Source organism: Moschus berezovskii, chromosome 1 (assembly GCF_049115385.1).
Source record: "Moschus berezovskii isolate FMDL1 chromosome 1, NW_MosBer_1.0, whole genome shotgun sequence".
NCBI lineage: Eukaryota > Metazoa > Chordata > Mammalia > Artiodactyla > Moschidae > Moschus > Moschus berezovskii.
In genome coordinates, this window is record NC_142460.1 from 63643940 (window position 1) to 63659527 (window position 15588).

The 15588-nt window shown below is 37.4% G+C and overlaps 1 protein-coding gene across 2 annotated transcripts in view; it reads right to left on the bottom strand.

The window, feature by feature from the left end:
* Positions 1-15588, bottom strand: part of DCBLD2 (discoidin, CUB and LCCL domain containing 2) — an 83264-nt gene that overhangs the window by 37704 nt on the left and 29972 nt on the right. For both annotated transcript variants that reach the window (XM_055408506.2, XM_055408594.2), the window contains one exon: positions 5066-5203. In XM_055408506.2, coding sequence (XP_055264481.2) covers positions 5066-5203 — 138 coding nt within the window. The remainder of the gene's footprint in view (positions 1-5065; positions 5204-15588) is intronic.

Here is a 15588-nt window from a genome sequence, read left to right on the forward strand (position 1 = left end):
ATGGACTGTAGCCTGCCAGGCTCCTCTGTCCATGGAATTCTCCAGGCCAGAAAACTGGAGTGGGTTGCCATTTACTTCTCCAGGGGATCTTATAGACCCAGGGATTGAACCTGGGTCTCCTGCATTGCAGGCAGATTCTTTACTGCCTGAGCGAACAGGGAGTCCCTTCAATTGTCAGATAAAAATTTCAATTTCAGAAAGTCTAGTTCAATCCCTGGGTTGGGAAGATCCCCTGGAGGAGGAAACTGGCAATCGACTCCAGTATTCTTGCCTGGAGAATCCCATGGACAGAGAAGCATGGTGGACTACACAATCTATAGGGTTGCAAAGAGTCAGATTGACTGAAGTGACTTAACACACACACCAAGTCAGAGTAGAACTACTAATCTTCTAATTATCACTCAAGTGCTGATTCATATATCTTTCTGTCTTTCTATGTTACTCAGTGGAAACAGGGAAACTTCCTTTCATTGGTAGATAAAATCTTTCAAACAATGACATTTACAGGTGAAAATTAAAAGTGGTAACTGGTAACAGGAAAGACTGGAAACTTCTGCTCAAAGATCTTAAAAATAACAAAGAGGAATAAGACCTTACAGTTATAAAAATTAGACCCTGAAGGGAAGAGGACACCAAGAGCAGAGCCCAAGACACCACAGCAACTCAGCGCCTCACCCAAGAGGCTTCTTTGTGTCCAAAGCCTCTTACTTCAACATGAACTTGTGCAGACCGAATACTAACTCTGAAATGTTTCCCTGGAAAAGACATGCCTGGTTAAACAGTCTTTAAAAAGAATTGAATTAGAATCTGGCCTAATTCTGGAGCTCCTTTTATAAAATGCATTGTATGCATGCATGCTAAGTCACTTCCTTATTGTCTGACTCTTTGTGACCCCATGGACCATAGCCTGCCAGGCTCCTCTGTCCATAGGATTCTCCAGGCAAGAACACTGTAGTGGGTTACCATGCCCTCCTTCAGGGGATCTTCCCAAACAAGATCTCTTAATTTGATCATCTCTGATCCAGACTCCTCTGTTCAGTTCAGTTCAGTCGCGTCTGACTCTTTGCGACCCCATGAATCGCAGCACGCCAGGCCTCCCTGTCCCTCACAAACTCCCAGAGTTCACTCAAACTCATGTCCATCGAGTCCGTGATGCCATCCAGCCATCTCATCCTCTGTCGTCCCCTTCTCCTCCCACCCCCAATCCCTCCCAGCATCAGTCTTTTCCAATGAGTCAACTCTTCGCATGAGGTGGCCAAAGTATTGCAGTTTCAGCTTCAGCATCAGTCCTTCCAATGAACACCCAGGACTGATCTCCTTTAGAATGGACTGCTTGGATCTCCTTGCAGTCCAAGGGACTCTCAAGAGTCTTCTCCAGCACCACAGTTCAAAAGCATCAATTCTTCAGCGATCAGCTTTCTTCACAGTCCAACTCTCACATCCATACATGACCACGGGAAAAACCATAGCCTTGACTAGACAGACCTTGGTTGGCAAAATAATGTCTCTGTTTTTTAATATGCTATCTAGGTTGGTCATAACTTTCCTTCCAAGGAGTAAGCGTCTTTTAATTTCATGGCTGCAATCAGCATCCGCACTGATTTTGGAGCCCAAAAAATGAAGTCTGACACTGTTTCCACTGTTTCCCCATCTATTTCCCATGAAGTGATGGGACCAGATGCCATGATCTTTGTTTTCTGAATGCTGAGCTTTAAGCCAACTTTTTCACTCTCCTCTTTCACTTTCAAGAGGCTTTTTACTTCCTCTTCACTTTCTGCCATAAGGGTGGTGTCATCTGCATATCTGAGGTTATTGATATTTCTCCTGGCAAGCTTGACTCCAGCTTGTGCTTCTTCCAGCCCAGCGTTCCTCATGATGTACTCTGCATAGAAGTTAAATAAGCAGGGTGACAATATACAACCTTGACGTACTCCTTTCCCTATTTAGAACCAGTCTGTTGTTCCATGTCCAGTTCTAACTGTTGCTTCCTGACCTGCATACAGGTTTCTCAAGAGGCAGGTCAGGTGGTCCGGTACTCCCATCTCTTTCAGAATTTTCCAGTTTATCCAGACTCCTCTGAACAGCCTTTTAACTGGCCTCCTTACAATTATTTCTCCCTCTCTTTGGCCCGTTCTTTACAGATCAAGGAATTGCAAAAACATAAATCTAGTCATATCACTCCTCTGCTCTAATAGCTTCCATGCAATTTTTTTTTTTTCTTTTGGATAAAACTCTAACCCTTACATCTTCCACAAGGTCCTGAATAATGTGACTGACTTTCTACTCATTCACTTCACCTCAGCTGTGTTGGCTGTTTTTCCAGTTTCCTCAAAGTTCCTTCCTGCCCTAAGGCCTTTGCATCTGTTGTTCTTTTCCCTATAGTGTTCTTCCTTGTTTGTCTGGAACCTCCAATTAATCCTTTGGTTCTGGGCACAGGGGTGGTTTCTTCAAGACAGCTTTAATCTTCATCTATCTCCTACTACCCATACCCCTGTGGCCTCTTATTGTTTGAATGTTTCCTTCATCATGCTTATTGTAACTGCAATTAAGCAACCACACGTTTAATGCCTTTTTCCAATCCTTTACTACAAGTCCTATGAAGGTGTGATTGCCTCTGTCTCATTTACTGCTGTCTTCCCAGTGCCAGGAATATGGCAGGAAATAAGGCACTAAAGGGAATATAATTTGCAATGGGCTCCTGTAAGAAGTAACAAAAACTAGTCTATCTCACACAAAATCAGACTATCAACAACACATTACACTATAACATTAACAAGTCTTTGTGACACTTTAACACATGAGGAAGCCAGTAAAGCAAGGTTTTTACCACTTTTGCATTCCCAAATATTCTCAACCTTCAACTAGGTCATGAAGCTGGGCACATGTGATGTTCCTTGAAAATATTCATGGAATTCATGTGGCAGTTAGGTTTCCTGGATGGAAACAAACTAAACCAAAGCCAACCAGCCTTCAAATGAACAAGTCATTACAAGAAATTATGTCTGAAAGGCCACCCAAGAAGAAGTAATATGAGATTCAACCAGTGCTCTCTTGAATTTAGCCAATTCACTGCAAATAAAACAAATGCTTGATGGATGGGCAAGAATGCACAAAAAATATTAAGAAAAAGTCCAGGAGTGAGCTGTGAAATGAGGATTTCCCAAGATGATTATGACTTTGGACAGTGTTACTATAAAAAGTTCCAGATTATGGTGGATATTTCAGAAAGTCTTTGGAACCTAAGATTCATCTAAAATAGTGACACAGCTATTTGAAGTTAAGCACACATGTGTATAAGTCTACAAGACACTGCTTCTGCTATCTGAGATGACTGTTAAGTTCTTAAGAAACTCTAGTATAGGACATTCAGGTTCCTGTGGATCAAAAGCTCCGTAATTTAAATATCCAGTGTAAGAAACTTTTTTTTTTTAAAGAGGAGATACTTATTTTCCAGAAACTTTTAACTCAATGAATAACAAAGAGAGAAAGGGGCAAACAGGAAAATGCAGAATAAATAATTTAAACTGACACTGCGACAAGAAACTTAAGGAGAATAAGAAGCTAATTATCTTCTCTCCTCTCACCCAATAACCCAAGACTTTCACAAAGTAAAAGTGAAAAGGATAGGAAGCTTATCATTTCACTCTGTGTTTTCTGCCTTACTCTCGTGATAGTGGGAAGGTGGGCAGTGGGAAAAACGAGATACATGTTTGTACAGTAGTGAAGGGGTGAAACTAACATTTTTTCTGCCTACTGTGATAGGTGCCTAAGACACTAAACATGTATTACTGGATTTAGTCCTCACAACTAACCCACTTGCAGATGAAGCTCTCCGCGGTGACATGACCTGTCAGAGGTCCCCTGGCAGGTTACCTGGCAGAGGCAAGCTCTTATTCCAGAGCCCAGTGCCCCTTCTACAACACCCCACTGCCTTAGTGTCCTTGTTCTGTCAAATACATGAACTATTTATTTAGCAGAACATTTCCAGCTCATTTCTTTCCATTATTCCATTCAAATGAGCTTTCTTTTTCACTCTGAGGGATTCTATTAGCCTTCACACCTTTTCCCATAGCTTAGAGATTAAGGGAAAGCAGACTTCCTTTACATACAGCAGCTCCCCTCTCTTATACTCTTAACGCAACTTTTAATGAGGCATAGAGTGTGAATCTCAAACCCACCACAGCCGAGAAGGAACAGCTGGCACCGCCCTGAATCATTCCCAGGCTCATTCATTCCCAGACGTTCTCACGCCGAGGAGGTTCTTTATGATTTTCTCATTTACACAACATAAAGTAGAGGCTAATTTTTAATTTTAAATGGTCAACCTAGTTAAATCATTGTTAACTATCAAAATAATTATCAATTTTCTACTTTAAATGATTTCTTTCATATGTCCTTGTTTTAGTAAAATTGAAAAAATTTTTCTCACCACAAGAACCCAATGGCAGAGGGGAATGAACAAATGTTTCAGTGACCAAAATTTGGGAGAGATTTCACTCAAGTCCTGCATTTTAGTTTATAGAGATTTGAGTTAATTTTCCATTCTATTCCATTTAATAGTTTTGTTTTTAATTCCCCCTTCATATTGTAAACATTAACAATTTAGAAAATATCTCATGCTTATTTTGCAGTATCTCAGAGAGCACTTTCCCCATTACTCCTGCTGGTATGCAACACACTTCTTAGGAAAGAATGGTAATACGGTTTTTAACACAGTAAGATGAAGCGGTAACCTGTGGATAATAAAGCTTTAAATTGATTATTTCAGTAACTGACAGATTTTTAAAAAGTTATTGCTTGTGCTCCAATCTTATAAAAGTGGAAAAATCAGTACTTCTTCTGCTAAGGAAAGGTATATAAAAGGACTTTATAAAAAGTTAATATACTTAATTCTTAAAATTTTGAAACTGATTTAATTTTATTTGTCAGATTTATGTGTGTGTTATAAACTGTTCGATCTTCCTACTCTATTCCAATCTCAGATAACAGGTACTCAAAGAAAATACCGCATTTCTGTTTTCTGAAATTGTAAAATGTGGGAATCATCATATAAAGTGAAAATTACCTTGCTTTTCTATAACTGAGTATGAAGCCAAAAATCCTCGTCCAGAAATGTGAATTCCACTCATGAACAGCACTGTGATTTCATTGCTTTTTGATTCAATTGAATGGTTCATTTGCAACCCCAGACCACAGTATTTGCCTAGGATAAAAGAAAAGCAGATATTTGGTATGATTCATAAAGTCAACATTATGTATGATGTAGGTAACAGAATCATAATAATACACCAAGCTGACCAAACTAGGTATTACATTAATCTAAAATTATGACCAGAATATTACTCTGGAGAGAAAAAAAACAAAAACAGCAAGTAATAAACTTTTCAAATGACTCAAAGGGAAAAACAGTGTATCCAGACATCACTGACCTTACAATGACTCAATTTCCTGTGAAACACAAGTATTCCCTTTAAAACAGTGACAAGGAATTAAAAAAAAATTAACTTAAAGTTTTTCATGTAGGCAAGTGGCTCATAAATGAACCAATAGTTAATCAGTGGTATTCTTGATGTTTCCCATAGGGTGCCCCCAGATTCCTGAGCATAGGGACCCCTCCAAACTTTTACAGATCTTCTCTAGTTTTCTTCCAAGAATTGTTGGACTTCTGTCAACCCCTTTGAGTGGTCATGTTCAGTCCTACAGTTTTAACTATGATACAACAATTCAATTCACGCCTCTATTTAGCCTTTTCCTTGAACTTCAGATGCATATATCTGACTGCCTAGCAACTTTTACTCTTTAAGGTCTAACAGACATGTAAAAAATATCAGATCTTCCCTCAGAATAGATCTAAGTTTATTAAGATAAAAGGGAAGAAAAGAAAAGAATTAAAAGATATTGCACCAATAAATAATAAAAATGAGTTTTTCTTATGTGCATGGTAACTTCAACAAATTCTGAATAAAAAGTTCTAAAAATATTTTAAGTTGAGCAATATCACTTTATGGACTTCCCTTATAGCTCAGTTAGGAAAGAATCTGCCCACAATGCAGGAGACCCGGGTTCAGTTCCTGGGTCTGGAAGATCCACTGGAGAAGGAAATGGCAACCCACTCCAGTATTCTTGCCTGGAGAATCTCATGGACAGAGGAGCCTGGCAGGCTACAGTCCATGGGGTCACGAAAGTCAGACACAACTTAGTGACTAAGCCACCACCAAATCACTTTAATAAGAGTAATGTGTACTTCCATCGACATCATTTTCAAGGACTATACATTATCATGTGAGTATAAAATGCTAAATAATTCACCTCTATCACCACCACCACCACCCCAACCAGAGCTGGTAAGGGAACTAAGGTCACAAGATTGATATACAGAAGTCAATTGTAAAAAATAACCTAATCAAAATAGACAGAAGACCTAAATAGGTATGTCTCTAAAGAAGATATTCTGATGGCCAACAGGCACATGAAAAGATGCTCAACACTGCTAATTACTGGAGAAATGAGGTATCACCTCACACCTGTCAGAATGCTATCATCAAAATTCTACAAATAATAAATGCTGGAGAAGGCGTGAAGAAAAGGGAACTCTCCTATATCACTGATGGGAATGTAAACTGGTATAGCTGCTATGGAAAACTGTAAAATAAAGCTACCATATGATCCAGCAATCCCACTCCTGGTAATAGGTCCATAAAAGACAAAAACTCTAACTTGAAAAGACACGTGTACCCACCCCACCCTGTGTTCACAAAGCACTATTTACAACAGTCAAGATACAGAAACAATCTAACCGTCCATCAACAAATGAAAGGATAAAAAAAAGATGCGGTATATATACATACACATATACATACATACACACACACACAAACAGACATACATAATGGAATATTACTCAGCCATAAAAAGCAAAATATTGTCATTTGCAGCAACACAGATGGACCTAGAGAAGTCAGTCAGAGAAAGACAAATATATGATATCATTTATACAGGGAATTTAAAAAATAATACAAATGAATTCACTACAAAATAGACTCATAGACACAGTAAACAAACTTATGGTTACCAAAGGGGAGGGAGAGAGGTGGGGAGGGACAAATCCCTATGTTTAAAAGGGACTCAGTAATGTCACTAAGAATGGATTTGCCTTTCTTCTGAAGGAGGAATGATTAGGATGAGTTGGTCATTGTTTCCTTTGATTCCAGGGAAAGTGGCCATTTCAGCATGATTTTGTTCATGAATAAATGACAGATCCAGTATTTGCACATTTTAAGATGAATAATGTTCACGTGAGAAAATGTACTTTGAGACCTTTACTCTTACTTCACACATTCACAAAGAATAATCTGGATGGATTGAGGATTTAGATGTGCAGAAGGGGAAAATTAAAGCATTTGGAGGAAAACCCTGAGAACATCTTCACAACCTATAAGAGGGCAAAGATTTTAAAAGAGAATGCAAAAAGTATTAATACTAATCATGAAAAAAAAATTAATGTGAATGTTAAAATTAAGTTAAAATTAATGTTTGCTTATCGAAAGATACCAATATAAAGGAATAAAAAGGAAAGCTATAGAAAGGGAGAATATTTGTAACATTTATATCTAAAAAGAACCCATAACCAGAATATATAAAAGAACCCTTACAAATAAGAAAATAATCATCCAATAGAAAAAATGCATTAAGAACTTCAAGATTCTTCACGGAAGATATTCAATGGCTAATAAACACAGAGAACAATATCATTAGCCATTAGATAAGGCAAAGCTACAACGTGATATCAGTTCACACACACTAGAAGTGTGATAAAAGAAAAAAATATAGAATAATAACTAGAACTCTCCTGCATTGGTGGTGGGTGTGGAATAGCACTACCACAGAGGCTCTTGGCAATATCTACCAAAGCTGACCATATGGACACTCAGGAAACAATGAATTCCTCTTCTAGATACAGAAATGTGCATTAATGTTCACCAAAAGACAGGTGATAGAACATTCACAGCAAACAATTAATAACAGCCAAAAAGGGTTATTCATATAGTGGATATATCTTAATTTCCTATTGTCAGAAGTTTAGCTTGCTTCTGATGTTTCTACACAGTGAATAATATTGCAATAAACATTTTCCTAACATAACTTCTTCTATCTTTTAAAATATTTAAGAGTGATTTTTAGAGTGATTTTTAATATTTGCTTCCACACTGCTACTTAAGTGAGCTATGCCGGTTAATACTGCCTCAATATTAAAAAATGACAAATTTCATCACACCACTATATTAAAGGCTATGTTTTTAACCAATTCAAGAGTAAGGGGGGTCATATACTTAGTTCTAAAACTTTTACATTTCTCTGATTAAAGGAAAAGTTGCCTCCTCCAATATCCTCTTTCATAGTGGCAGCATGGACAAAAGAGCACCCAAGTTTTTATCAGTACCCATGATAGTGACCAAAGGGTCCTGACTGAAAATTTTATCGCAATCATGTGGATCAAAATATCTGCAAAGCATACCAATCTTCCTCATCAAATCTTTCTAAGTAGGCTTTTCTTCCTTCTTGTGAAACTTTCTACCTGAACTGAGAACTATAAGACTTTTTCTCTGGAAAATCAGCACATTTCTGGATAGAGGAAAGCTCCATAATCAGAAAAGGTAAATGACTCAAGGCCCTGGCTCTTATTAAGTTGACAGTTTCTCTTATACTAAGTACACTAATGTGAAAAGCAATGAGTCTTAACTGTGTGGACTTCAGCAAAACCAAATGTGCTGCCAAGCATCATAGGTGAGACATACATAGCATACCAAGAAATTTCTTCCAAAGATTTTCTGGAAAAGTAAACTTTTTACCACTTATAAGATGTCAAAGACTTTTTAATATTTCCTGTAAGGGTTCACAAATAGGAGTTCTTGGGTAGGGTCAGCATCACATGGCCTAGTTTTATCCAGTTGAACGACAATGAGAAATGGGACAGGTGTCAATTCCTCACTAACCTGTCTCAAAACATTAGAAAAAACATTCTGAAGGACACCATTTACAGAGACAAAGTTTTAGCATTTCTCTGTTCTAGTCCACAAACCAGTTTGACCATCTAGGGTACACAGATTCACTAAGGCCTTTTGAAATGCATATGGCTTCTGTACTTTCCAAGACAACAAACAACCTCATATGATGCTTCTGCATTAGGAACAAATCCAAGTTAAATGTGGGTACCCATCCAGCTTCTAATGAAAAAAAAGTCACAGTAATCAATGTATTTTTGTGGTAAACAGATATGAGATGACTTTAGCCTTCCTGAGATCATGTTTTCACAGACCAGGACTTTATCTTACATGAAACTCTTACATGGTTCTTATATCTACTACGTAAGACACCCATAAGATTAGAGATCACTTCTTTAATTTCTGCCCGTAAATAAAATGTTAATGATGATTTTATTGTAATAACACTTCTTTCAAATGAAATGAAATAATTTATGCTTTAACTTGATGTAAAATAATAATAATTTTTTTGCCAAAGAGAAGTTTAAAAGAAACTCCAAAAATGAAATTTATTTTCTTTTTATTAGGGTCACAGATCCCTAAAACATATCAAGAGATTTCATGGAGTCTAATAGTAACATAAGTGGCAAAGGTTAATGAAAGACCCATCAGGGGAGACAAAGACACTAAAGATATCCCACGCACAGCTAGAAAATACTGAAAACTAAATCCACTGGTAGGTAAGACAACTAACTTCAGAGAAGGAACTTAGAAGCAAAGAAATCCTAAATAAGGCAATTTTGGAAAGGAAACACTTTGGTGGGAGAAGTAGGTTATAAGTAGCAGAGAGATATGGGAACTGTATGGCAAAGATGGGGACGAGGTCAAATAACAGCAGGAAATTTAGGATCTTGCAAGATATATATATATATATATATATATATATATATAAAAGAAAAAAGGAAATACAATCCCTTCCCTTCTATAGCCTCTTCTCTTGAGGGGAAAAAAAAGTAGGAAAGAAAAATTTACTACACTAACAGAAGAGGGCTATCATGAACTTATGATAAACTACAAAACTTGTAAACTGCCAGCACTGTCCACAGAAATACTTAGGCATTGTCTTTAGCTATTTAAACAAAAAGGTAGAAAAAAAATGAGAATCTCAGCAATTCAGTTTATGGAAACCCCCTCATCCCCCAAAAGGATGGTAAAACAGAAGGAAACTGGAACACAATACTAAACTTAATTAAATGTCCTCAAACAAGCAACTGGGGATATGGCAAAACACCTCAAAACAGAAACTCAAAAACTAAGAACAGAAATGGACAAAAAGCAGGGAACAAAAAGAGTTGGCTGATCTCAGAAAAGAAATACAAAAAAGTGACAAATTTATGTCAGAAATATTACAAGGTGCACAAGGAATAATATTCTAATGAAAATATGATAATAAATGTTGAAGAAAACAAATACAATGAAAAGGAAACTGAAAAAAGTAAAAATGATCAGTGAGAATGTGGCTTAAATGAATGTGATTGAAAAAGCAAAGAAGGCTGTTTTCTTACCATTAAGGTATTTTAAAAAGATACACAAGACAGTGAAACAGAAGTAACATTAAACTATAACTCAAGAAAATTTTCTAGAATCTAAATAGTGAAAGAACTCATTGGATACAGTTAAAACTAACCCAATGATAAACTTCAACACATATCCTTGTAAAACTGTTTGACTTTAAAGGCATCTTTACAGCTTCAATACAAAGATTAAATATCTTATAAGGGCAAGAGAATTCAATTAGTATCAAACTTCTCGAAAAACAACAACAATAACACAAAAAAGCCAGGCAATAATGGAAGAGCATTTTTTTTAAAACTCAAAGAATGAAAAAAAAAAAAACCCTCAAAGAATGAACACATGAACCAAAAACTTACATATAAAATCAAACTGATACTCAAGGTAAGAAAAAATTTTAAATTAAGCAGCTCTAAACATGCAAGATAACTGTACTCAAGCCTCTTTTAAGGAATCAATCTATTCAAAGATGAACTTCATTCATTTAAGATACAATTGGGAGAACTTAAGTAAAAAGACTGCCAGTGAGCATTTAATATACTTAAACAGTGATAAAAGTTGGATGGGTTGAAGATTAAGATAATATATGACACAGGCTATGTGTTATGAATTTTGTTCTGTCAGAGTAGGAATGAGGAAAGAAGCAGGAGGGAAAGAGGAAAGAATTAGGTTGGTACAAATGTAATTGTGGTTTCGGACCGTGAATTTTATATCATTATAAATAGGCTCCAACACATCTTTATTAATCAAAATAGGAACCATTACAATCAGCACATTTTTGCCAATGAGAAATATGCTTGCTTATTCTTGTAGCATAAAAATTAGTGCTTCAGGATTTGATAAACTCTTGGAAAGCATATTCTGCCTCCTACTGGTTGTGGAAGCATTTTCCCCGCAAAAAGTTGTCCACATGCTTGAAGAAGTGGTAGTTGGCTGATGAGAGGAGAGGTGAAAATGGTGAATGAGGCAAAACTTTGCAGCCCAATTCGCTCAACTTTTGAAGCATTGGTGTGCAACACGTGGTCAGGCTTTGTCATGGAAAGGAAGTGGGCCCTTTCTGTTGACCAATGCGGGCTTCAGGTATTGCAGTTTTCAGTGCATCTCATCGATTTGCTGAGCATACTGCTCAGATGTAATGGTTTTGCCAGGGTTCAGAAAGCTGTAGTGGATCAGACCAGCGACAGACCACCAAACAGTGACCATGACCTTTTTCGGTGCAAGTTTGGCTTTAGGAAGTGCTTTGGAGCTTCTTCCCAGTCCAACCACTAGGCTGGTGATCGCCAGTTGTTGTATGAAAGCCACTTTTCATTGCAAGTCACAATCTGATCAAGAAATGGTTCCTTATTGTTGCACAGAATAAGAGAAGACGATACTTCAAAACAACGATTTTTCTGATTTGTAGTCAGCTCATGAGGCACCCACTTATTGGGCTTTTTCACCTTTCCAATTTGCTTCAAATGCCAAATGACCATAGAATGGTCGACATTGAGTTCTTCCGCAACTTCTCGTATAATTATAAGAGGATCAGCTTCGATGATGCTCTCAATTGGTCATTTTCAACTTCTGATGGCTGACCACTACGCTCATCTTCAAGGCTCTTGTCTTCTTTGCAAAACTTCCTGAACCACCACTGTGCTGTATGTTTGCTAGCAGTTCCTGGGCCAAATGCGTTGTTGATGTTGCAAGTTGTCTCTGCTGCTTTACGCCCCATTTTGAACTCAAATATAAGAAAATCACTTAAAATTTGCTTTTTTGTCTAACATCATTTCCATAGTCTAAAATACATATAAAATACATAGCAAGTAATAAGTCATTAGCCAAAAAAAACACAGTGAAAGACATGTAGTAAAATGAGGTATCACATAACATAAAATGCGGTATAACATATTTATTTAAGAACGTATTCAATATCAAATGGTAAATTTCAACAAGGCAAAAATCACAATTACCTTGCACCAACCTAATAGAAGAGTTCACTGAATGTTATTTGAATAAAAGATAGGAATTACAGGAAACTGGTAGGAATGAAAAGATACCATAAAAATAGACAAATCAGATGATAAAAGACGAAGTCAATGGGATTAGAGGCATTTAAGTACATTAAAAAAAAAACAACTAAAATTGGAAAGTAATACTTGAAACTACAAAACTTATTTAAACTCCTTTAAATATAGATGAAAAGAAAACAATACAAATAAACACAGCAAATATAAAACACATGACTGATTATATCTTAAAATAACATGAGTTAAGACAAAAAAAAGACTTAGAAGGTTTATACACAGATAAAACAGGTCTTAGCTTTAATGATTTTAAAAAATATTTTCAGTTTGGTTCATAAAATGAGAACCTCAAGTATGTTATATATAAGAAATACATCCCAAACAAAATGATTCAGCAAGGCTAAAAAGAAAGGAATGAGCAAAGACAGGAATGCCAAGCAAATGAATGTAAAAAGAGATAAGGAAGAAGATGTCTATGTGATACCAATATCAGACAAAGAAAAATGCAAACTAAAGTACTAAATATGACAAAGGAGAAACTTTTTAATGCTAGAAGTTCACGATTTAAAATGAAGACATTATAATTATGAATAGATATGCAACAACATTGCATTCACCTTTATAAAAGTAAAAATCCAAAGATATGTCGAAAGAAAAAAGACACTAGAAACAGATATGAAAACCTAAACAGCATAATAAGATATTTTGGATACATATTAAACTTTATATCTTACTATTAGAGAATAAACCTTCCTCTCAAGCATACATGAGACAGTCACAAAAAAGATATCTTAGGTTATACATAAAATAAAAGCAAGTTCCATAAAGTAGAATGTTATAATTTTTCTAAGCACAATGCAATGTTTATTTTACTACTAACTACCTGAGGATCAACTTAGAGGCAGTGAACTGATACTCTCAATCTAAAGCAGCACTACTGAGAATCTGGGTCAGACAGTACTTTTGGGGCCTGTCCTATGTACTGTAGGGCACATAACAGCACCTCCTAGATGCCTGTAACACTACCTTCTCCCCCAGTGGGACAATCAAAAATGTCCCCAGACATCTCCAGTGTCCCCTTGGAAGGCAAAGTACCAAACTTTTGAGAATATCGTTCAAAGAGAAAATGACAAAGCTCTCAAAAAGAAAAATCAGTTGACTGAGGTTTAGATGCTTAAATTAAGCATGAGGCCGAAGCTAAATACAAGAGTTACAGGTCCAGCAAGGATTTATAGAGAGAGAAGGGTAAGGATTAGGATAATTTGTAATAGAAATCCGAGCGAGTTAATGAAGGCAGATATCACCTCTGGGTGGTTAGCTTTCATGTAAGTTGTGTTTGTTGTATAAAAAGTTTGTCTCTCTTATGTTCGTGCATCAGTTAACATATTTTAGTCACTGTATAAAACAGATTTTTCAGGGCTGACATTTGTTTTGATTGGTCAATACCTATGTTGAAATTACTATTAAATATGTTATAATACTGACTGTAAAGAAAAAATGTCAAAATAGGGAGTTCCCTGGTGGCCTAGTTGTTAGGATTCTGGGCTTTCAGTCTTGTGGCCCAGATTTAATCCCTGATCAGGGAAATGAGATCCTGCAAGCTGCCACGTGCCCCTACCCCCCCACCCAAAAAGAAAAAAAAAATAGATTATTTCAAAATAAATAAAGGAAAAAGTTAATGTTTACTAGAAAGTTGCTAGTTTCAACAGTTTAGGGTAAGTGGCTGCTGCTGCTATAAGTTGCTTCAGTCCTGTCCGACTCTGTGCAACCCCATAGACGGCAGCCCACCAGGCTCCTCTGTCTCTGGGATTCTCCAGGCAAGAGTACTGGAGTGGGTTGCTAATTCCTTCTCCAATGCATGCATGTATGCTAAGTTGCTTCAGTCGTGTCTGACTCTGTGCAACCCTATGGACAGCAGCCCACCAGGCTCCTCCATCCACAGGATTCTCCAGGCAGGAATGCTGGAGTGGGCTGCCATTTCCTTCTCCATAGGGTAAGTGGACCATGTAGGAAAAAAATTAAGGAGTAATGTCACCACCACCATGTGTGTACGCTCAGTCAGGTTCTACTCTTTGCAACCCCATGGACTGTAGCCCGCCAGGCTCCTCTGTCAATGGAATTTTCCAGGCAAGAAATACTGGAGTGGGTTTGCAATTTCCTATTCCAGGGGATTTTTCCAACCCAGAGATAGAAACCATGTCTCTTGTATCTCGTGTACTGGCTGCTGCTGCTGCTAAGTCACTTCAGTCGTGTCCGACTCTGTGTGACCCCATAGATGGAAGCCCACCAGGCTCCCCCATCCCTGGGATTCTCCAGGCAAGAACACTGGAGTGGGTTGCCATTTCCTTCTCCAATGTGTGAAAGTGAAAAGTGAAAGTGAAGTCGCTCAGTCATGTCCGACCCCTAGCGACCCCACGGACTGCAGCCTACCAGCCTCCTCCATACATGGGATTTTCTTTTTTTTTCATCCATGGGATTTTCTAGGCAAGAGTACTGGAGTGGCTTGCCATTGCCTTCTCCGTGTGTACTGGCTGGATACCTGTAAAAACCTGCCAATAGATACCTACTAACAGCTGCTATCTATTTCTCTACAGCCTAGTGGTTGAGGTTATAGACTTTGCTGTTAGCCAGACCTTAATTCAAGTCCCAACTCTGCCTATACGACTTTGGGCAAGTTGCTTACCTTTTTAAAATTTATCTGTTTTATGGGAATAATGTGCAGGATTCTTGTAGGACTCAATACAAGCAAGCATGCCAAGGGCTTACAGTAAGAGACACCAATTCTGGAGCCAGGTTGCTTAGGTTTGAATTCCACACAGCAATTCGCCAGCTGTGTGACCTTGGGCAACTTATTCAACCTCTCTGTGCTGCAGTTCTCTCATCAGTAAATGGGGGTGATAAAAGTACCTGTCTCAAGAGTTCTTGTGAAGACTACATAAGTTAATTGACAAAAGTGATTTGAATAGTACCTGGCACATAGCAAGCACTGCATGCATGGTAGTTATTTTCATTATTAAACTGAGCCTCGAGAG